General features: G+C 48.7%; 1 protein-coding gene across 6 annotated transcripts in view; it reads left to right on the top strand.

Annotated features, from left to right (window-relative positions):
- Positions 1–3494: 3494 nt before the first annotated feature.
- The window catches only part of MAP2K7 (mitogen-activated protein kinase kinase 7), a 63465-nt gene continuing 43561 nt past the window's right edge, over positions 3495–23398 (top strand). Inside the window, exons 1-11 of one of the 6 annotated variants that reach the window (XM_040414685.1) lie at positions 3495–3676; positions 10142–10189; positions 10720–10858; positions 13463–13529; positions 15116–15229; positions 17028–17147; positions 18404–18511; positions 18602–18781; positions 20659–20739; positions 20833–20975; positions 21125–21170. In XM_040414685.1, the coding sequence (XP_040270619.1) occupies positions 3559–3676; positions 10142–10189; positions 10720–10858; positions 13463–13529; positions 15116–15229; positions 17028–17147; positions 18404–18511; positions 18602–18781; positions 20659–20739; positions 20833–20975; positions 21125–21170 (1164 nt within the window). In that variant the 5' untranslated portion in view covers positions 3495–3558. Of the gene's footprint in view, positions 3677–10141; positions 10190–10355; positions 10524–10719; positions 10859–13462; positions 13530–15115; positions 15230–17027; positions 17148–18403; positions 18512–18601; positions 18782–20658; positions 20740–20832; positions 20976–21124; positions 21171–23398 lie in introns of all 6 variants that reach the window. The other 5 variants (XM_040414688.1, XM_040414689.1, XM_040414687.1 and 2 more) reach the window with 5 other exon arrangements.

Genomic DNA, 23398 nt, shown 5'->3' on the forward strand with positions numbered 1-23398 from the left:
CAAAACACAATTACCAAACGTAATGGGCTAACTTAATCACTCACAGACAGAAAACACACATTTTTCCCCCAAACACAGAAAACACCCCAAAACCCCACATATCCCCATAATGTATACATCCATGGATAGCTCTGATCTGGGTGAACAACATATCCAGAAACCAGATCCGAGCAGGGGTTCCCGAATTCCATGGAAGTCACATTTGGCCAGCCGCAAGCATGGCTTTCCTGCCCAAAACAGTTCCACAGATTTAAGCTGTGCGGCCGGTCTGTCTTCTCCTTCAAAGTTAGTATGGGCCATAATCCTGGGGCAGGAGGCGGGCAAACAGCCCCCTCCAAAACACCGTGGCCACAACCCCATAACCCTGTATCCAATGCTCTAACTGTTGCTGGGTCCCATACACCTTTTAGCCCCAGCAACAATCCTACCATAGGACACTTTCCTGGACCAATCCCCTAATACCTGCCCTAGCCCAGCAACTCAATCTATTTTTAGCCAACCTGGCCACCAATTTTGGCGGGAAATTTCCAGAAAAAAACAGCCATACTCCCTCACTATAATGATTATAATCCCATGTGGATCCCTCCATATGGGATTTTCGGGATCCTAACATTCTGACGGGAATAAAAGAAGAGCAACATAACAAGTATGTAACAGCAGGGGGTGCCATAACAAGTATGTAACAGCAGGGGGTGCCATAACAAGTATGTAACAGCAGGGGGTGCCATAACAAGTATGTAACAGCAGGGGGTGTCATAACAAGTATGTAACAGCAGGGGGTGTCATAACAAGTATGTAACAGCAGGGGGTGCCATAACAAGTATGTAACAGCAGGGGGTGCCATAACAAGTATGTAACAGCAGGGGCTGTCATAACAAGTATGTAACAGCAGGGGGTGCCATAACAAGTATGTAACAGCAGGGGGTGCCATAACAAGTATGTAACAGCAGGGGCTGTCATAACAAGTATGTAACAGCAGGGGGTGCCATAACAAGTATGTAACAGCAGGGGGTGCCATAACAAGTATGTAACAGCAGGGGGTGCCATAACAAGTATGTAACAGCAGGGGGTGCCATAACAAGTATGTAACAGCAGGGGCTGTCATAACAAGTATGTAACAGCAGGGGGTGCCATAACAAGTATGTAACAGCAGGGGGCGTCATAACAAGCAATAATAACATATACATACAGGAGTACCTTTATTAAAGAATTGAAACTAAAAAAAAAATTATGTTAAAGGGGATATCCTGACCACGGCATCTGAATGCTGAAAACACTGAAGCACATGCTTCCGGGTGTGCTTCGGCTCCCCCTGGTGGGGATAACAGAAGCCCTGTCCTCCTGTGTGTGTCCTCCTGCTGCTTAGTAAATTCTGTCCTGTCCTCCAATCCTCAGGACGGTGATACAGTTGAATTATGAGGTGAAGACAGCAGTATTATGTGCTGCACTGTGCTATTTGGTACTACTGAGGCAGTATATTGTGCTGTACTGTGCTATTTGGTACTACTGAGGCAGTATATTGTGCTACACTGTGCTATTTGGTACTGCTGAGGTAGTATTTTGTGCTGCACTGTGCTATTTGGTACTGCTATGGCAGTATATTGTGCTGCACTGTGCTATTTGGTACTGTTGAGGCAGTATATTGTGCTATTTGGTACTGCTGAGGTAGTATTTTGTGCTGCATTGTGCTATTTGATAATGTTAAGGTAGTATTTTATGCTGCACTGTGCTATTTGGTTCTGCTGAGGTAGTATTTTATGCTGCACTGTGCTATTTGGTTCTGCTGAGGTAGTATTTTGTGCTGCACAGGGAAATTTCTTGGTGGGCCGATGCCCAGAGGCTGCCTGAGGTCTCCTCAAGGGCGCTGGCTGGGTACATTATGGTCTTATGCTCTAAGCATTAATGAATGCCCAACTGTCTGTATCCCCATCCTCAGGATGGTGATACAGTCAAATTAGGAGGTGAAGACGGCAGTATTTTTGCTGCACTGTGCTATTTAGTACTGCTAATGCAGTATACTGTGCTGCACTGTAGTATTTGGTACTACTGAGGTAGTATTTTGTGCTGCACTGTGGTATTTGGTTCTGTTGGGGTAGTATTTTGTGCCGTACTGTGCTATTTGGTACTGCAAGGCAGTATACTGTGCTGCACTGTGGTATTTAATACTGCTGAGGCAGTATACTGTGCTGCACTGTGGTATTTGGTTCTGTTGGGGCAGTATACTGTGCTGCACTGTGGTATCTGGTACTTCTAAGGCAGTATATTGAGCTGCACTGTGGCATTTACTAGTGCTAGGGCGGTATACTGTGCTTCCCTGTGGTATTTAGCACTCCTGGGGCAGTATACTGTGCTTCCCTGTGGTATTTAGCACTCCTGGGGCAGTATACTGTGCTTCCCTGTGGTATTTAGCACTCCTGGGGCAGTATACTGTGCTTCCCTGTGGTATTTAGCACTGCTGGGGCAGTATACTGTGCTTCCCTGTGGTATTTAGCACTCCTGGGGCAGTATACTGTGCTTCCCTGTGGTATTTAGCACTGCTGGGGCAGTATACTGTGCTTCCCTGTGGTATTTAGCACTGCTGGGGCAGTATACTGTGCTTCCCTGTGGTATTTAGCACTGCTGGGGCAGTATACTGTGCTTCCCTGTGGTATTTAGCACTGCTGGGGCAGTATACTGTGCTTCCCTGTGGTATTTAGCACTCCTGGGGCAGTATACTGTGCTCCCCTGTGGTATTTAGCACTCCTGGGGCAGTATACTGTGCTTCCCTGTGGTATTTAGCACTCCTGGGGCAGTATACTGTGCTTCCCTGTGGTATTTAGCACTGCTGGGGCAGTATACTGTGCTTCCCTGTGGTATTTAGCACTGCTGGGGCAGTATACTGTGCTTCCCTGTGGTATTTAGCACTGCTGGGGCAGTATACTGTGCTTCCCTGTGGTATTTAGCACTGCTGGGGCAGTATACTGTGCTTCCCTGTGGTATTTAGCACTGCTGGGGCAGTATACTGTGCTTCCCTGTAGTATTTAGCACTCCTGGGGCAGTATACTGTGCTTCCCTGTGGTATTTAGCACTCCTGGGGCAGTATACCCTGTGGTATTTAGCACTCCTGGGGCGGTATATTGTGCTGCACTGCCTATTTGGTACAAGCAGATCAGCAGCAGGCACAGAAATCCATGCCTCTAAACAGTAAAATGTGAAACAAAATTCACTTTCTTTTTTGTTTGTTTTGTTTCATTCATCCTCCAGGAAGAAGTTATTTTATATCCTAAAATACTCAAAGCAAAGCCCACAAGTTACGCATGCGCACCGCTGGCAGCTATTCCTGACAATCTGAGGACCTCGGAAACATGCGCATGCGTACTAGCTTCCTAGCGCGGCATCTCAGGCGCAAACGCGGTAAAAGCCAATTCTCAACGCATGCGCAGCGCCAGCTGTCAGTCATACCCCGGCGATGTCAAGTTGTCGCCTGTCAGTCCGGCCGCGCATGCCTAGTGGAATCTGTCAGTCTTTGCCGCGCATGCGCCTTGGGCTGTTTGTTTATTATTAGTGCGCGGAGGGAAGATGGCGGCGTCCTCCCTAGAACAGAAACTCTCTCGTCTGGAGGCGAAGCTCAAGCAGGAGAACAGAGAAGCGAGAAGGAGGATCGAGCTGGAGATCAGCCCGCAGCGTGCCCGGCCCAGTAAGAGACAAGGGGAGAGGTGGATGCGGAGAATGGAGGCTGGTGGGCCCGAGTGATGGGGGAGGGGTGCAGGGATCTGTCTGCTGATCAGAATGTAGTGGACGGTAGGTGGCTGTGAGGAGCTGGGGGTGGGTGCTCAGGGCTAGGAGGTGACGTTTATAGGGTGTCAGTGTCATGTGATTCTGCTAATCGGTTTTTACTTCGCGGTTGTCGCCGTTGCCATTAATTCTGATAGATGCTTATACCTTGTGTGCGCCGAGACACTGTGACGTATCCGCTGCGAGATTGTGAGTCACGCCAGCACTCGACGCGAAAATGTCATTGAGCACGTCGCCGCCATTAACGGTATAGGGTCTGGCCGTTTTGACGGCTGAGTTGGGCGACAACAAACGCCCCATGAGGTGGTCGGCGGTATTTAGAGGACTTGCTCTTCTAGCGTAGGCTACGGCGCTCGTGTTGGCGGTGTAGTTGACCCGCGGAGTCCCTGCGGTGCCGTTTCCTGCCCGGTGGCCTCCGTTTAGCCACGTGCAGCTTCTTCTAGTGGTCAGGGACTCCGCTTTGTCCTTTGCTGGCATACCGGGGGGGGGGGGGGGGGGGGAGCGAACAGCTCATCGTGGTGCCCACTGTGGGTGACGTACAGCTGGGTTAGATACTTAATGGATGTATCTGCTTGGGGTGTCCTCGGGGTATTGGGGTGAGGGTCTGGGATACGTTGACGGTATGAATGGCCATAGCTCGGACATTGGACTGAGAGATACTACCCGCTGGTTAGAGGCAGAGTTTGTATGGTAAGTATAGCGAAATGTTGTTTTTTGAATTTTTTTATAGTATTTTAAGACACTCCAAAAACTCTAGACGGCCCCTCCACTGTTTCTATTGTCTCGTCACTGGCTTCCCGATAGACAAGCAGCGTCCACATGGAGATCACCGCTTTTAGAAGAAATAGAGAGGAGCAGGTTATTCTGGTCATGATCTGGATCAGTGATGGCGAACCTCCGGCTGTGGTAAAACTACGACCCCCAAGAGGCACACTTGCTTGGCTGTTCTCAGAACTCCATAGAAATAAATGGAGCATGCTGGGAGTGGTAGTTTCACCACAGCTGGAGTGCCGGAGGTTAGCCATCACTGATCTAGAATATATAAAGATGAGGAAGACCTTGACCTGTGGCTGTAGGGCTTTGTTCCTGAAGGACCGCATGGACCGTGGCAGGGACCCATACGTGACGCCAAATGGCATAACGCTGGGGGTGGCATGGCTTCCTGTCCTCTTCAGGAAATTAGTGGAGCTCTCAAGACTATGACGATGAGGATCTGCTGTGTCTACTGAACAGATTTGATTTGGGGATACTCCTAAGGGTGTTATCTAAGTGGCCTCCCTGGTCTTCACCCTTTAACCCCTTATACAGGGATCTGGTCTCCGCTGCAGGGGAACCACCATGTTGCTGCCTCTTGAAATAGTCTCTGTTCAATGATAGTGGAGTAATAAGGGAACAGGCAAAACCATATTCAGGGCCAGGCCGAGATTAGGGCAGTTGAGTTTGTGCGATCTGAAAAAACAGTCCAAGGTCAGGGCAGGCAGCGAAGGGTGAGAATGGAGATAAGGCAGAGGGCAGGGCAGACAGTGAAGGGTGAGAATGGCAGAGGTCAGGGCAGGCAGCGAAGGGTGAGAATGGAGATCAGGCAGAGGTCGGGGCAGGCACCTCAGGGTGAGAATGGAGATCAGGCAGAGGTCAGGGCAGGCAGCGAAGGGTGAGAATGGAGATAAGGCAGAGGGCAGGGCAGACAGTGAAGGGTGAGAATGGCAGAGGTCAGGGCAGGCAGCGAAGGGTGAGAATGGAGATCAGGCAGAGGTCGGGGCAGGCACCTCAGGGTGAGAATGGAGATCAGGCAGAGGTCGGGGCAGGCACCTCAGGTTAAGAATGGAGATCAGGCAGAGGTCGGGGCAGGCAGCTCAGGGTGAGAATGGAGATCAGGCAGAGGTTGGGGCAGGCACCTCAGGGTGAGAATGGAGATCAGGCAGAGGTTGGGGCAGGCACCTCAGGGTGAGAATGGAGATCAGGCAGAGGTCGGGGCAGGCACCTCAGGTTAAGAATGGAGATCAGGCAGAGGTCGGGGCAGGCAGCTCAGGGTGAGAATGGAGATCAGGCAGAGGTTGGGGCAGGCACCTCAGGGTGAGAATGGAGATCAGGCAGAGGTTGGGGCAGGCACCTCAGGGTGAGAATGGAGATAAGGCAGAGGTCGGGGCAGGCACCTCAGGTTGAGAATGGAGATCAGGCAGAGGTCGGGGCAGGCACCTCAGGGTGAGAATGGAGATCAGGCAGAGGTTGGGGCAGGCACCTCAGGGTGAGAATGGAGATAAGGCAGAGGTCGGGGCAGGCACCTCAGGGTGAGAATGGAGATCAGGCAGAGGTTGGGGCAGGCACCTCAGGGTGAGAATGGAGATCAGGCAGAGGTCGGGGCAGGCAGCTCAGGGTGAGAATGGAGATAAGGCAGAGGTCGGGGCAGACAGTGAAGGGTGAGAATGGAGATCAGGCAGAGGTCGGGGCAGGCACCTCAGGGTGAGAATGGAGATCAGGCAGAGGTTGGGGCAGGCACCTCAGGGTGAGAATGGAGATCAGGCAGAGGTTGGGGCAGGCACCTCAGGGTGAGAATGGAGATAAGGCAGAGGTCGGGGCAGGCACCTCAGGTTGAGAATGGAGATCAGGCAGAGGTCGGGGCAGGCACCTCAGGGTGAGAATGGAGATCAGGCAGAGGTTGGGGCAGGCACCTCAGGGTGAGAATGGAGATAAGGCAGAGGTTGGGGCAGGCACCTCAGGGTGAGAATGGAGATCAGGCAGAGGTTGGGGCAGGCACCTCAGGGTGAGAATGGAGATAAGGCAGAGGTCGGGGCAGGCAGCTCAGGGTGAGAATGGAGATAAGGCAGAGGTCGGGGCAGGCACCTCAGGGTGAGAATGGAGATCAGGCAGAGGTTGGGGCAGGCACCTCAGGGTGAGAATGGAGATAAGGCAGAGGTTGGGGCAGGCACCTCAGGGTGAGAATGGAGATAAGGCAGAGGTCGGGGCAGGCACCTCAGGGTGAGAATGGAGATAAGGCAGAGGTCAGGGCAGACAGTGAAGGGTGAGAATGGAGATCAGGCAGAGGTCGGGGCAGGCACCTCAGGGTGAGAATGGAGATCAGGCAGAGGTCAGGGCAGGCAGCTCAGGGTGAGAAAGGCAGAGGTCAGGGCAGGCAGCGAAGGGTGAGAATGGAGATCAGGCAGAGGTCGGGGCAGGCACCTCAGGGTGAGAATGGAGATCAGGCAGAGGTCGGGGCAGGGAGCTCAGGGTGAGAATGGCAGAGGTCAGAGCAGGCAGCTCGGGGTCAAATCCAGGTCAGGTAGAAGTTGGTACACACGCAGACAAATGTGAAACGGCACACCTTTGCAGGACATTAGTGTGCTAGAACCTACTGCTCAGGTATGTTTCCACAAGGGAAGGTGCCATAAGTACCGCTGGGTGGCTAGCCAATGGCAGGGGAAGATTAGGTTGCGCATGCACTGGCTCTTTAAGAGCCGGAGGGAGCAGGCCTCGGCCTGTGTGGCGGTGACTGAGGAGCACTACTCCAGTGGCAGGGGCATGGACCACCACTGTAACAGATTGAATAACTTGGGCACTTCTTGGCGTGTGATGTATCTTCAGCCCTCAGTCTCAGGAGGCAGGTACACTTGGCACAGGGGAGCCTTCTGCTCTCCTCAGCGGTGTGCTCCATCCGACTCTGTATGTACCAGCGATACCTCTGTACATGTGGATTCTGGCAGAGGGTTTACAACTCTCTGCTAATGCAGTTGTAGCCTTTTGGTAAAAATTAGGAACATTAAATGGCTTTCTTGTCTCATAAAGTAGGGCTCCACCCTGTGCTCCTGAAAGGCGGTGTCTTCTTCACAGTCTCTTCGTCGCACAGCGGTGCGGGCACCATTGTCTGGAGAAAGTGTAGACGGGGACACAGTGCTGCACCAGCACTTTTTTTCCGCTTCATTCTCGGGGTCGTTGGGGGTCCCAGAGGTCAGCCCCTTCACTGATCACAAGATAGAGGTGCCATAGAGCATAGGAGCGATCATGGGATGAGTAAGGCAGGATGAGAGTTGTTGTTCTGCTGGCAGGGACCGGTTGAGCGTGTGATGTGGGCAGTGGACACACTTTATAATATCCCATTCTGGACAGTGGGACATCTGGTCGCTGAGGCCATACAAACCACAAGAATGTTTCCTGTGGTTTGTATGGCCCGGGAGAAAAGTTTCGACTATAAGCCCTAGGGTCTCATCATGTGGTACGTTTCCACCCTTAGGGTACATGCCATGTCTTCGGGGGGGTAGATGCTTTGTCCTTATAGACTGCTAAGCCACGGAGGCTGGCCGAGTAACACTGCAGTCGTCCGTACGTCTTCCCTTGTGTCTATACTTGTCTACAGTATTCTTACCTTCTTGGTCTCGGGTCTGGTGACCTCTACTGTGGGGCATTGATCTATGTTCTTCTATGGTGCTAACTTTATAGGCATAAAGGGGTTGTGCAAGAATAGAGGAGTTTCCCTGTTCTTTCTCCTCCAGGCACCCGATCTCCGCTGGTCTCCCTCAAACATCCAGTTTGATATTGCGGCGGTGACGGCTTCCCTTACGTCTTGATAAATGGTCACATGATGCAAGGGGATCTGGTCTTTGCCGCCGCCAGTGGTTGGTTGCAGCAATGGCAAACCGTATGTTGATATTGAGGAAGCTCAACAGAGCGTCGGAGGCCTGGAGGAGAAGGAGCGGAGAACGATCCTTCCTTTACAGGTCCAGCCAAATGGACCCCCCCCATATTCTTTCACAACCTCATTAAGGTAGCCGTACACCTTCAACAGCTATTCTTCTTGACCCCCACTTCCATACACGTGGATGTGTTCTGGATGGGTAGAGTATAGAAAGCCGCTGCCAGACACCCGGTGGTGGCTTATCTCCTGTGAGAACCAAGGGTCAGGCATGTTTAAATCTAACATTTCCGATCCTTCTTTCCTGCAGCGCTTGCTGTTGGAAGGAGCTTGGGCACCCTCATGTACTTTAGATGAGTTCTGCTGATGTTTGGCGTTAGGTCTCATGCCCACGAACGTATTTTCTTTCCGTGTTCGTTCAATTTTTGTTGCGGACCGAATGCGGAACCATTCATTTCAATGGGTCCGCAAAAAAAAAAAAAACGGAAGTTACTCCGTGTGCATTCCTTTTTCGTATGTCCGTTCCGCAAAAATATAGAACATGTTCCTAGTATTGTCCTCATTACGGACAAGGATAGTACTGTTCTATTAGGGGCCAACTGTTCCGTTCCGCAAAATACGGAATGCACACGGACGTCATCTGTATTTTTTGCGGACTTCAAACTACATACGGTCGTGTGCATGAGCCCTTGGTCTGCATTTTTAGCTGTAATTGCCCTGCACCACTGCTGTGTAGACTGCACGCAGGGAAACATTTAGGAGGCCAAAAAGCTCTCAAAAACGCTGCAGCACCTTCACATGGCTGGGCCACCACAGGTCTAATATTGATCACCTATCCTAAGGGTAAGCTATCAGTGTTCACAGGGACCCAAAAGTCACTAGGACAGGGATGGCCAACCTGAGGCTCTCCAGCTGTTGCAAAACTACAACTTCCAGCATCCCGAGACTGCCTACAGCAGGGCATGGTGGGAATTGTAGTTTTACAACAGCTGGAGAGCCACAGGTTGGCCAGCCCTGCACTAGGACCACTTCCTCTGGAGCCCAACACGTGGCCATCTGTGATATCATAGGTGTTATCTAACCAGGTGGATTGTGATAATGAGACCTGAGGATCATGCAGGTTGTGAGACCCCCCCCCCCAGTCACCTACCTTGAGCAAAACTAAATTTTGGGGACTTTCTGCTTCGTCCAGAGAATGATTTTGGTCATCCATCTGGTCGTCTGTCTGGTAGGACATTACTGGATCCAGCATTCAGTTTACTTATGACCAGAGGTAGTGTTCTGACGAAAGCATCCATGGAGAACCTCACAACATTTGTCTGTCACAGGTAGCATTTAGTGGAGTCGGAGGTGACTTGGCCAAGCTTTGCCTAGGTTTACTTGACGCGGTAGACGGGCATCTTGTGCCTTGGTAGGATATGGAGCAGGGTGATGCCTGTGGACAGCTGATGGCGCTCTTGGTCTGTGTGGCATTAGCGGGAGGCTATCCTTCTAGTTGTGTAGCCTGACGATGTGATATTTCATGTGTTCACCTCCTTCATGATCTGTGGGCATTTTCTCGTCATCCAGTCTGTATTCTTATGTTCTTCATTTTCATACGATGTGCCCCATGTATTCACCTCTGTCCATACACCGAACCTACTGTTCTCTGTCCCTTTTCCCCCATTGTCTCCTTTTATCTCCTAGGTTGCTCCGTAGTTTATGTTGATTTTTTATTTTTTTTTTCCCCTATTTTTCCCCCAGTTATTCTCATCACTCTAAGCCCCACGCCCGCTCCATCCCAGAGAGCAGGTACTGGATTGTCCTTCTTAGCTCTTCACTCGCTCCAGGCCCAGCTAACCTGCCCCTTCTCCATACATGTCACTTCTTAACATGCAACCACTGCTTTTATTTTTATTTTTTTTCTGCTTTTTTTTTAAAAACATTTTTTTCCTTGTTTCTCTCCTTGTTCTAACAGTTTTGTATACATTTTAGTCTGTCCCCCATCCCCTCCGCTGCTCAGGCTTGGCATTGCTCTACCACCTGTCTTTGTGCATGGAAGGGGGAATGTTGCATGCACTGTGGACACCGCATGTAGGCTTTGTACGGAGCATGAGCTCAGAAGAACCTAACGACCAGAGACGAGGTGGGGAAGGGTTAAACATAGAGCAAGCATTTAGATTTATACAGGGAACATTGCATGTGGTGTAACAGGACTAATGGGGTACACGGGGGGCCGCACAGAGGTGTAACGGGGACGTTTGCTGTTGCTCAATGCTTATCTCCGTTGGCCAGTCTTTTTCTCTCTTCTACATACCACCTTCTACCACTTTTTTGTGCAGCTTTACAACTTCCTCTAGCCAATGATGGACACACTCGTCCTGACAACCCCACACACCATCACACGTCCTTGCCAGTCCGACCACGGCATATGTTGAGCATACCGCAATCCAACTACCTGACACAGCGGAGCTTGGAGAGGTAAGCGTGTATCCTGATAAATGGTGGTGTAGAAATGTCTGACCCAATTATTACAAGCCTCTTCTTGTCCTAACCCACGTATGATCCATATGGTCTATGAATTAGACAAAACTGGTCGACATCAGGGCCTTGAGAGGGTGCATCCAGTGATTGGGCCGTGATTGCTGACTGGGTTATAAGCAGTGTATGGAAGCTTAGGAAATGTATCAGAATGCAAAGAGCCTTTGTAGAAGTGGTTTCAGCATTGTACAGCCTGACCTCAGTCTCCGGCCACTTTCTGCCATCACGTAGAAACATCTGGTAGGAGACATGGTCGGTAACATTATTTGCAGCACCCCCCACACCCTTTCTAGACAGGACACCAGGAACAGTGTGACTGTCTTTCAACAAACAATATATTAGGGCAGATTTACTAAGCCTGTCTAAGGCTACTTTCACACCTGCGTTCGGGTGTCCGCTCGTGAGCTCCGTTTGAAGGGGCTCACAAGCGGCCCCGAACGCAGCCATCCAGCCCTAATGCATTCTCAGTGGAGGCGGATCCGCTGAGAATGCATCAGTCTGCCAGCGTTCAGCCTCCGCTCAGCGAGCGGACACCTGAACGCTGCTTGCAGCGTTAGGGTGTCCGCCTGGCCGTGCGGAGGCAAGCGGATCCGTCCAGACTTACAATGTAAGTCAATGGGGACGGATCCGTTTGAAGATGACACAGTATGGCTCAATCTTCAAACGGATCCGCCCCCATTGACTTTCAATGTAAAGTCTGGACGGATCCGTTCAGGCTACTTTCACACTTAGAAATTTTTCTAAGTTATAATGCAGACGGATCCGTTCTGAACGGATGCAAACGTCTGCATTATAGGAGCGGATCCGTCTGATGAAACATCAGACGGACCCGCTCCGAACGCTAGTGTGAAAGTAGCCAAAAATGTAGGCTGTGTAAATATTGACTGGCAGTGTCCCTCTTCATTCTCTCCCTTTCTTTCATCTGTCCCCTCGCTTTCCTCTTCTCTCCTCCTATCCTCTTTCTTTTTCTCCCCTCTCTCACTTCTTTCCTCTTCTCTATTTCCTCTCCTCTCCTCTTTCATGTTCTCTCCTCTCTCTTCTCTCCTCGCCTCTGCTCTCCCTCTTCTCTCCTCGCCTCTGCTCTCCCTCTTCTCTCCTCGCCTCTGCTCTCCCTTTTCTCTCCTCGCCTCTGCTCTCCCTTTTCTCTCCTCGCCTCTGCTCTCCCTTTTCTCTCCTCGCCTCTGCTCTCCCTTTTCACTCCTCGCCTCTGCTCTCCCTTTTCTCTCCTCGCCTCTGCTCTCCCTTTTCTCTCCTCGCCTCTGCTCTCCCTTTTCTCTCCTCGCCTCTGCTCTCCCTTTTCTCTCCTCGCCTCTGCTCTCCCTTTTCTCTCCTCGCCTCTGCTCTCCCTTTTCTCTCCTCGCCTCTGCTCTCCCTTTTTCTCTCCTCGCCTCTGCTCTCCCTTTTCTCTCCTCGCCTCTGCTCTCCCTTTTTTCTCCTCGCCTCTGCTCTCCCTTTTCTCTCCTCGCCTCTGCTCTCCCTTTTCTCTCCTCGCCTCTGCTCTCCCTTTTCTCTCCTTGCCTCTGCTCTCCCTTTTCTCTCCTTGCCTCTGCTCTCCCTTTTCTCTCCTCGCCTCTGCTCTCCCTTTTCTCTCCTCGCCTCTGCTCTCCCTTTTCTCTCCTCGCCTCTGCTCTCCCTTTTCTCTCCTCGCCTCTGCTCTCCCTTTTCTCTCCTCGCCTCTGCTCTCCCTTTTCTCTCCTTGCCTCTGCTCTCCCTTTTCTCTCCTCGCCTCTGCTCTCCCTTTTCTCTCCTCGCCTCTGCTCTCCCTTTTCTCTCCTCGCCTCTGCTCTCCCTTTTCTCTCCTCGCCTCTGCTCTCCCTTTTCTCTCCTCGCCTCTGCTCTCCCTTTTCTCTCCTCGCCTCTGCTCTCCCTTTTCTCTCCTCGCCTCTGCTCTCCCTTTTCTCTCCTCGCCTCTGCTCTCCCTTTTCTCTCCTCGCCTCTGCTCTCCCTTTTCTCTCTTCGCCTCTGCTCTCCCTTTTCTCTCTTCGCCTCTGCTCTCCCTTTTCTCCCCTCGCCTCTGCTCTCCCTTTTCTCTCCTCGCCTCTTTCCCTTCATCAGCCTAGTTTAGCTCACTAAGATTGAATATAAACTCTCGGTAACAAGAAGCCTGCAGCGGAATTCAGCCTTTGGATGTTAGAAAGATTTCTACTGTCGGCAAGCAGAGATCTTGAAAATTTATACAGCAGTAATGTGAATGGCTTATCGGGGCATATGGACATGGAGGGCACTCTGGAGGATGGAAAGAGTTGGCATATCGCCACCTAGTGGCTCGTTGAAGAAAATGGGGTTTGATTACGTTTTACTTATAAGAGACATTGCGGGGAGCGTTCTAATTCCGTATGAGAAGCTGTGATCTCTTCACGCTGGTACATCAGTCACACATTCTTCCTTCGCTTATATACACCCACCAGTTCCCATCTGTTTTTTTTTTTTTTTTTGCTGCCGCTTGATTTTGATATATTTGGCTTTCTTAGAGATCAGTATTGTGGCCTTTCTAGCATTTTGTATGTGTCTTATTTTTTTTTTTCTGCCTTTTTTTTTTTCCAGCACTGAAATTGACCAGAAGCTGCAAGAAATTATTAAGCAGACTGGGTATCTTGTAATTGATGGGCAGGTGAGAGAGAGTACGAATGGTGGCCGGTTGGTGTATGTGTATTTTTGTAGATTCTGAGATATACAATAAGAAAGAGCAGTGCCGGACACTGCATGGCTGTGTATTACATGGGGCTCACAATATAATCTCAGACACAAAAACACAGTAGGTCCTACTCCATAGGAAGCAGGTGAACCTGTATGCTTTTGGAGTCCGGGAGGTAACCGGAGAAACAGACTCCGTGCAGATGGTGTCCTTGGCTGGATTTGAACCCAGGATCCCACTAAGCTACAATAAAAAAAATAGAAACCTTTCCATCCATCTGTTTAAAACTGATCATTTTAGTCCCATAGAGATGATTATTAACCCTTTCAGGACCCTGGGATTTTTGCGTTTCTGTTTTTCACTCCCCGCAGTCCCATAGTCCTAACTTTTTTATTTTTCCATTCACATAGCCTTATGAGGGCTTATTTTTTGCGGGACAGGTTGTACTTTCTAATGGTACCATTTACGGTTGCATACCATGTAGTAGGGAGCTGGAAAAAAAATCCAAATGGGGTAGAATTGGGGAAAAATAGCAATTCTGATAAAGGTTTTTATTTTATTTTAACACTGTACACTATCCGGTAAAATTGACCTGTTATTTTCATTCTCCAGGTCAGTACGGTTCCAACGATACCACACTTGTATAATTTTTTTTGCGTTTCAATACTGAATTTTTTTTTTAAACCTTTGTGTAATGGCTCATTTTTTGCGGGATGATCTGTTATTTTCAGTGATACCAATTTTAAGTGTGTGTGACTTTTTGATCACTTTTTATAAAAAAAAATTTATTGGGTAGTTAAAGTGACAAAAAATGGCAAATTGGCTGTTTTTATTTTTTTTTTCCCGCTACCCATTTGCCGTATGCCATTAATATTGCTATATTTTAATAGTATGGGCATTTTCGCACGCTGGTTAAGTATTTTTATTTTAAGGAAAAGGAGGGTGATTTTTTTTTTTTTACTTTTTTTTTTGTCACCTTGGGTGACAATAACTGGCAATCATTCGATTGCCCATAGTTTTCAGTGATGGCTAAATAGCCATCATTGAAGACTTCAATTGCACTATATCAATACAAGGCTGCCACCTAGTGGCCTGTATTGATATATACATCTAATTGACTCTAAAGCCGGCTTGGGGCTTCGGTCAATTAGATCGAGGTAACAGGTCCCCCGATCTCAGCTGGGGAACGCTGTTACCGGACCGGTCACATTTGACCACTGCATCTGAAAGGTAAGATGTATGCGATCAGCCTTATGGCTGATCGCATACATGTGCCATGGGTCTCTGCTATTTAAAATAGCAGAGACGCTGTTGCTAAGGCGCCTGCTGCACGCGCGAGCGGGCGCCATGTTTAGGGATCGGACCCATGACGTACAGCTACGTCATGGGTCCTTAAGGGGTTAAAGTGGATCTTATTTGTTTGCCTTGTCAGTCAGTGAGTAATGAGATGGGTAGAAGCAGGAGAACGCTCTCTCCTAGCCATATGTTTTGTGTTAGGTGATATTACTTAAGCGGCACAATGTTGGAGATGCCCACTAACTTGTGATTTTTCTTAAATCTAGAAATACCAGGCAGATATCAATGACTTGGAAAATTTGGGTGAAATCGGCAGTGGGACGTGTGGACAAGTCTGGAAGATGAGATTTAAGAAGACTGGACACGTCATTGCTGTGAAGGTAACTGATGATGTAATCTGTTACCAGAGCGGTCTCCATTAGTTTACGCTCATCAAACTGTTTATACAGGGGTCTGGTTATATAAAGGGGTTATCCCACGAATAATGTAAAAAAATTAAAACCAGACGTCATACAGCACATGACAACCTCTTCCTAACAAAGCTAGAACCAGCCCTGTACCTCACATGGATCCAGAGATCTCCCCATTCATTTATTTCAAGGGGAGTGTCTTTTCTGCGGCTCAGGGGGCGTGTCTCAGCTCTGCATATCACAGCTCAGGGGGCGTGTCTCAGCTCTGCATATCACAGCTCAGGGGGCGTGTCTCAGCTCTCCCTATCACAGCTCAGGGGGCGTGTCTCAGCTCTCCCTATCACAGCTCAGGGGGCGTGTCTCAGCTCTCCCCATCACAGCTCAGGGGGCGTGTCTCAGCTCTCCCCATCACAGCTCAGGGGGCGTGTCCATGCTCTCCCCATCACAGCTCAGGGGGCGTGTCTCAGCTCTCCCTATCACAGCTCAGGGGGCGTGTCTCAGCTCTCCCTATCACAGCTCAGGGGGCGTGTCTCAGCTCTCCCTATCACAGCTCAGGGGGCGTGTCTCAGCTCTCCCTATCACAGCTCAGGGGGCGTGTCTCAGCTCTCCCTATCACAGCTCAGGGGGCGTGTCCATGCTCTCCCTATCACAGCTCAGAAGGCAGTTGAAAGATGAAACTGAGCATGTGCGGCCATCTCAGAGAGCGGGTCAAAGAAATGAGAAATTAAGTGGCTCTATACAGATACATTTTATTGAATAACTCAGTAGCTATACAAAATTTCACACGTAATTACAAAAGTATTCAGATCCAGGTGCTGGTTTGCAAACTGTAGAATATTTTTTTTTAGTTGGACAACCCCTTTAAGGCCGGTTTATACAGCCCGATGGAGCAGGTGATTGTCAGGATGGAAACTGATCGCTAATGCCATTTCTTGTCCCTATACAGAATCATTGTTTCATGGTGCTGTTTAGATGGCACGATCTGCTGCTCAGGAACAACGATTAAGGTGAACGATTGTTTCACCCAATGAACGAGCCTTTCACTCATTCATTGGGTGATCAGCAGCACTTTTACACAGCGTTTGTCTCTGACAATCTGCCCGACCATTAGTATGGTATAAAAGAACCCCGATAATTTGCTTGTTTGCCGTCATCTTTTATACTAAATGTTGTCATTGGTCGGCAGCCCTCATGTCGGCAATAATCTTCTGCTTGCATGGGGGGGGGATTAACGAATATATGTACGAACGGAACGATCGGGAGGGAAGCGTTCCCTCTCACTAATTGACTGCTCACTTGCTGAGGAGACCGCTGCTATTACATGCAGCGATCTCCTCCCCAGCATGGGGAGGAGAGATTGTTATGCCATCGCTCATCCCCATGCACTACAGTGATGTGTCGGTGGCAGATCGTGATAAGAAAGCACGATCTGCCGCCGGCAAATCCTTGGCTTTCAGCATGCTGTAAGATCTGGATTGCCCAACAAACAAGAGTTTGCACGTTCATCGGGCAATTGGCAGCAGTATTACACTGCAAGATGATTGCTTACCTGTCGAATACACCCTTTAGTCATTGTGTCCTGATCTGTGACCGGTTCTGCTGGTGGGGGTGTCCCAGCCACAGGGGGGGAATCTGGAGGAAACCTGCCTCAGCTCTGTCTTGGCCCAAACAAAGGCGATAGCTGCTTTTCATCTCATCTGTAATAAGACTGGCCCCTGGTGTGTTATTACGTTACTGGTCTTATTAATAATCTCGTTTTGGTTTCCAGCAAATGCGTCGTTCTGGTAACAAGGAAGAGAATAAAAGGATCTTGATGGACCTGGATGTGGTGCTGAAGAGCCACGACTGCCCTTACATTGTCCAGTGTTACGGCACCTTCATTACAAATGTAAGCATTTATTATAGCCCTAAATGCTTTTGTGTCATTTGTCATCATGGTTCTCATAAAGTAGATTGCATTGTACCTGCGGGGTCAGCAACTGTAAGCGTGTGCTTATAAATGGCAGCTACACTGAGCACAGTGAGATGTAGTGTAGAGCATGGGGGATGGGAGTAGCCGCCTGAGCCACCGATGACAAAGCCGTGTGTTTTGCCAATTCTTTGAGGCTTATGCTGCCATGCAGGTAACCTGGACCCGCTTATTATAGCTGTGCTCTACAGGTGTCCATACACTTTTAGTAGCTGTCGGCTCTCTCCCATGCATGCTTGTGTTTTCAGTGAAGTGAGAGGAGAAAGCCGAGCTCCTGGTCCAAGCCGAAAGCATTCAGCTAATAATGCCCTGTAGTGTATGGAGGCTCTTAAAGGGGTTGTCCTATTATGACAACCTATGCACGGGATAGGGCAGGCATCCTCAAACTGCGTCCCCCCAGCTGTTGTAAAACTACAACTCCCACAATGCCCTGCTTTAGGCTGATACATGTAGGCTGTTCGGGCATGCTGGGATTTGTAGTTTTGCAACAGCTGGAGGGCCACAGTTTGAGGATGCCTGGGAATAAGCTTCTGAGCGCCGGGGGGGGGGGGAGTCGTCTAACAACTGGGCCTCTGCCATTCATGAGAACAGGGGCCCGTGCTCTCTTGTTTGAATGGAGCAGGCGTTGCACATATGAGGCTACCAGAGATGGTCAAGCCCCTGTACTTGGCAATTTCCAAAAGTCCTGTATAATTTAATGGAGCGTTAGACATGTATGCATATCTGCTGCTCCATTCAAGCAGGGACCATGGGATCTCGTTCTTGTGGGGGCCCCAGCGGTCGAACCCTCCCTGTTCTTGTGGGACAGCACCTTTTGAGGGTGGATTCTAAGATGGCCTACAGTTTGCATTGCAAAGGGTGACGTCCTCATGTGGCACATGCAGATTTTTTCTGTGTATTTGATCCACTATGCAGAAATCCGTGGCAGAAAATTACAAATGTAAATCCAACCCAGTGGAGCAGATATTAAAGTCAGAAGAGTGTAGATAGCAGCCGGGTCTTAGGTAGGGGGCACAATCTCCACAAAGAGCATGATGTCTGTTCATTGGTTGTATGGGCTGTTGCTTTATGAGCTGCAGTACAATATACAGCCCCTGGACAGTTGTGGCATTGGCAGCCATGTTTTTCTATCTTGTACAATCCCTTTTATTTTTTTGCTTGTGCTGACTTTCCAGACAGATGTGTTCATCGCGATGGAGCTGATGGGGACATGTGCAGAAAAGCTGAAGAAGAGGATTCAGGGGCCCATCCCAGAGAGCATCCTGGGAAAGATGACGGTAGCGGTGAGTGATGATGTGCCCTGTTATAGGTGCTGAATCCGATGGTGTATTGCCAGCAGGTGGATCTGACGAGTCTTCTCTGTATCTTTCCAGATTGTGAATGCTTTGTACTATCTGAAGGAAAAGCATGGCGTCATACACAGGGATGTCAAGCCTTCCAATATTTTGCTGGATGCCAGTGGACAGATTAAGCTTTGTGACTTCGGCATAAGCGGTCGCCTAGTGGACTCCAAGGCCAAAACCAGAAGTGCGGGTTGTGCTGCTTACATGGCGGTGAGAGAGGGGTGTGATTACGGTTATCGAGATTGGTGTATTCCATCATGCAGTAAGCTCCCTCTAGTGGTGGCTGCTGACATCCCGAGTATTAAAGGGGTTCTGCACTTTCATATAACTGATGATCTATCCTCTGGATAGATCATCAGCTTTTGATCGGCAGGGGTCCGACACCCGGGACCCCCGCCGATCAGCTGTTTCAGAAGGCAGCGCCGCGGCCTTCTCACTGTTTACCGCTGGCCCACTGACGTTACGACTAGTATCAACTAGCGTGGGCGCGGCTAAGCTCCATTCAAGTGAACAGAGCTTAGCCGCGCCCACGCAAGTTGATACTAGTCGTGACGTCAGTGGGCCGGCGGCCCAGCAGTAAACAGTGAAAAGGCCGCGGCGCTGCTGGAGCGCCGCTGCCTTCTCAGACAGCTGATCGGCGGGGGTCCCAGATGTCGGACCCCCGCCTATCAGACGCTGATGATCTATCCAGAGGATAGATCATAAGTTAAATGAAAGTGCAGAACCCCTTTTAAGTTTTAGGTCTGTACCTAAACAGGGGATTTGAAGTTTAGCATCAGGAAAAAAAGATCTGGCCATATTCGGCCTGCATTCTTAACCTTTTGAAGCGGAAAATATGGTATTCAAGGGTGGTTCTTCACTTTAAGACTTGCTTCATACAGCAAGTGTCTAACCTAATGTTTTTATAGTGCTTCCCTCCTATTTTGTTAATAGAGCTGAGTTTGCAGTTGACTTATGTTCCTCTGCCGTCCCATCTTTACCCTAAGGCAGTGCTTCTCAAATAGTGGGGCGCGCCCCCCAGGGGGGGCGCCAGGCTCCGTAGAGGGGGGCTCGTTCAGGGCCGGCCTTTGGGGTGTGCGAATTTCTTCTGTATAATGCCGGTAGGCAGGCCGGGCGGCAGGCGAGTCCCTCAGTGATGTCACGTGCCTGTGCCGCCTGCTTTATGAATGAAGCAGGCGGCGCAGACAAGTGACGTCACTGAGGGACGCGCCGGCCGCCCGGCCTGCCTACCGGCATTATACAGAAGAAATTCTGATATACGCTACTATTAGGAGTGAGGGGGGCATGTTTAATAACTTTAAACGGCGGCGGCGGGCACACGGAATCTGTGGATGGCACAGTTAAGGTGTGGGGGTCTGTGGATGGCACTGTTATGGGCTGGGGGGGAACTGTGGATGGCACTGTTATGGGGTGGGGGGTTTGTGGATGGCACATATATAACAGTGCCATCCACAGATCCCCCTGTATCAGTGCCAGCCACAGATCCCCCCCCCCCCATAAGTGTCCGTCATCCACAGATCCCCCCCATAAGTGTCCGTCATCCACAGATCCCCCCCCCCATAAGTGTCCGTCATCCACAGATCCCCCCCCCCATAAGTGTCCGTCATCCACAGATCCCCCCCCCCCATAAGTGTCCGTCATCCACAGATCCCCCCCCCCCATAAGTGTCCGTCATCCACAGACCCCCCCCCCCCATAAGTGTCCGTCATCCACAGATCCCCCCCCCCCATAAGTGTCCGTCATCCACAGATCCCCCCCCCCATAAGTGTCCGTCATCCACAGATCCCCCCCCCCATAAGTGTCCGTCATCCACAGATCCCCCCCATAAGTGTGTGTCCGATCCACATTTCTTTCTTTTTTTATTCTCTTATACGTTAATAAGGATAGTGTTATGCAGAGGTGTACTTCTAACAATTTTATAGACAAATGATACTATTTACAGTCGCGCGGGGGGCGCGAAATGTTTTCTTCTTCCTAGGGGGGGGCATGACAGAAAATAATTGAGAAGCACTGCCCTAAGGAAAGTAATTGATCAATACAAGTATCTTTATTACTTTATTAGTTTAACCTTTTTTTTTTTTCTTTAGCCTGAGAGAATTGATCCTCCGGATCCAACGAAACCAGACTATGACATCCGAGCAGATGTGTGGAGTCTTGGGATCTCATTGGTAAGATGAAAGTCCTGTCGTTCAACCACTGTTTGGTTTCTTTGTATTCATTCATATTCAAGTGTCTAAATCCATTTACTTATTCCTTTGTAGGTGGAGTTGGCAACAGGGCAGTTCCCCTACAAGAACTGCAAGACAGACTTTGAAGTTCTCACCAAAGTTCTTCAAGAAGAACCTCCAGTTCTCCCCCATAATATGGGCTTTTCACCTTTCTTTCAGTCTTTTGTCAAAGATTGGTATGTAAGACTATTCCCTTTTATCTGACTGTTGGCTGACTCAACAGCAGTTTTTTTTTTCATTTATACTGGAGTAGAGTGTGTTCAGATGGTAGATTTAGTGATTTTGTACTAATTTATAGTATTTTATTTTATTTTTCCCCCCTCAGTCTTACTAAAGATCACAGAAAGAGGCCAAAGTACAATAAGCTTCTGGTGAGTGTGGATCTAGTATTTTGTGCTTTACTTGTAAATGTGTTGTCTTTGGTGTCTTAAAAGCCCCCCGATTAGAATGAATTGACAAATCTCAGATTAGGTGGATTTTCATATTGTCCTATTGAAGTTGAGCTGGCAATGAACTGATTCCATTTGGAGTGTAAAACGCTCTGGTATAACCTCATAGTAACATAGTACATAAGGCCGAAAAAAGACATTTGTCCATCCAGTTCGGCCTGTTATCCTGCAAGTTGATCCAGAGGAAGGTAAAAAACCCTGTGAGGTAGAAGCCAATTTTCGCCACTTAAGGGGAAAAAAATTTCCTTCCCGACTCCAATTTGGCAATCAGAATAACTCCCTGGATCAACGACCCCTCTCTAGTTGCTATAGCCTGTAATATTATTACGCTCCAGAAATACATCCAGGCCCCTCTTGAATTCCTTTATTGTACTCACCATCACCACCTCCTCAGGCAGAGAGTTCCATAGTCTCACTGCTCTTACCGTAAAGAATCCTCTTCTATGTTTGTGTACAAACCTTCTTTCCTCCAGACGCAGAGGATGTCCCCTCGTCACAGTCACAGTCCTGGGGATAAATAGATGATGGGAGAGATCCCTGTACTGACCCCTGATATATTTATACATAGTTACTAGATCTCCAGTTGTCTTTTTTCTAAAGTGAATAACCCTCTTAATCTTTCAGGGTACTGTAGTCCCCCTATTCCAGTTATTACTTTAGTTGGCCTCCTCTGAACCCTCTCCAGCTCTGCTATGTCTGCCTTGTTCACAGGAGCCCAGAACTGTACACTACTCCATGTGTGGTCTGACCAGTGATCTGTAAAGTGGTAGGACTATGTTCTTATCACGGGCATCTATGCCCCTTTTGATGCAACCCATTATCTTACTGGCCTTGGTTTTTACAGCTTAGTTTGCTGTTAACTAAAATTCTTAGGTCCTTTTCCATGTCAGTGTTACCCAGTGTTTTACCATTTAGTATGTACGGGTGACTTGCATTATTCCTTCCCATGTGCATAACCTTACATTTGTCAGTGTTAAACCTCATCTGCCACTTCTCTGCCCAAGCCCTCCAATCTATCCAGATCCATCTGTAGCAGTATATTGTCCTCTTCCGTGTCAATTAATTTACACAGTTTAGTGTCATCTGCAAAAATTGATATTTTACTATGCAAGCCTTCTATAAGATAATTTATAAATATATTGAAGAGAATAGGGCCCAATACTGACCCCTGTGGTACCCCACTAGTGACAGTGAGACAATCTGAGTGTGTACCAATAATAACCACCCTCTGTTTTCTATCACTCAGTTACTTACCCACATACGGACATGTTCCCCTAGTCCAAGCATTCTCCTTTTATATACTAACCTTTTATGCTGTACAGTGTCAAATGCTTTGGAGAAGTCCAGATATACGACATCCATTGATTTGCTGCTGTCAAGTCTAGAACTTACCTCCTCATAGAAACTGATTAAAGTAGTTTGACATGACCGATCCCTCATGAAGCCATGCTGATATTTATTTTTCTTTATTTTATGCATTTATATAGCGCTACTATATTCCGCAGCGCTTGATGGCGTTATTTGCTTATTTTCATTGAGGTACTCCAAGATAGAATCTCTTAGAAAACCTTCAAATAGTTTACCCACGTCAGATGTTAAACGTACCGGCCTATAGTTTCTGGGCTCTGTTTTTTTTTACCCTTTTTTGAATAATGGCACCACATTTGCTATGCGCCAATCCTGTGGAACACTCTCTGTCAGTATAGAGTCTGTAAATATCCGAAATAAGCGTCTGGCTATGACATTAATTCTCTTAAAATATGGGGGTGTATGCCATCTGGTCCTGGCGATTTTGTCTATTTTAATCTTTTTAAGACGCCGCTGTACTTCTTCCTGGGTCAGACAGGGAACTTTTAATGGGGAATTAACTTTTACATTCTGCATTTCATCTGACAGTTTAATTTCTTCAGTGAATACAGTGGAGAAAAAAATATTTAATAGCTTTACTTTCTCCTCATCGCTCTCTGCAACTCCACCCTTATCACTCTGTAAAGGGCCAACACCTTCAGATTTACACTTTTTACCATTTATATAATTAAAAAACATTTTAGGGTTAGTTTTGCTCTCTTTGGAAATTAAAGGGAACCTGTCACCGGGATTTGATGTATAGAGCTGAGGACATGGGTTGCTAGATGGCCGCTAGCACATCT

This window comes from Bufo bufo, chromosome 1 (genome assembly GCF_905171765.1).
Source record: "Bufo bufo chromosome 1, aBufBuf1.1, whole genome shotgun sequence".
NCBI classification, from domain to species: Eukaryota; Metazoa; Chordata; class Amphibia; order Anura; family Bufonidae; genus Bufo; species Bufo bufo.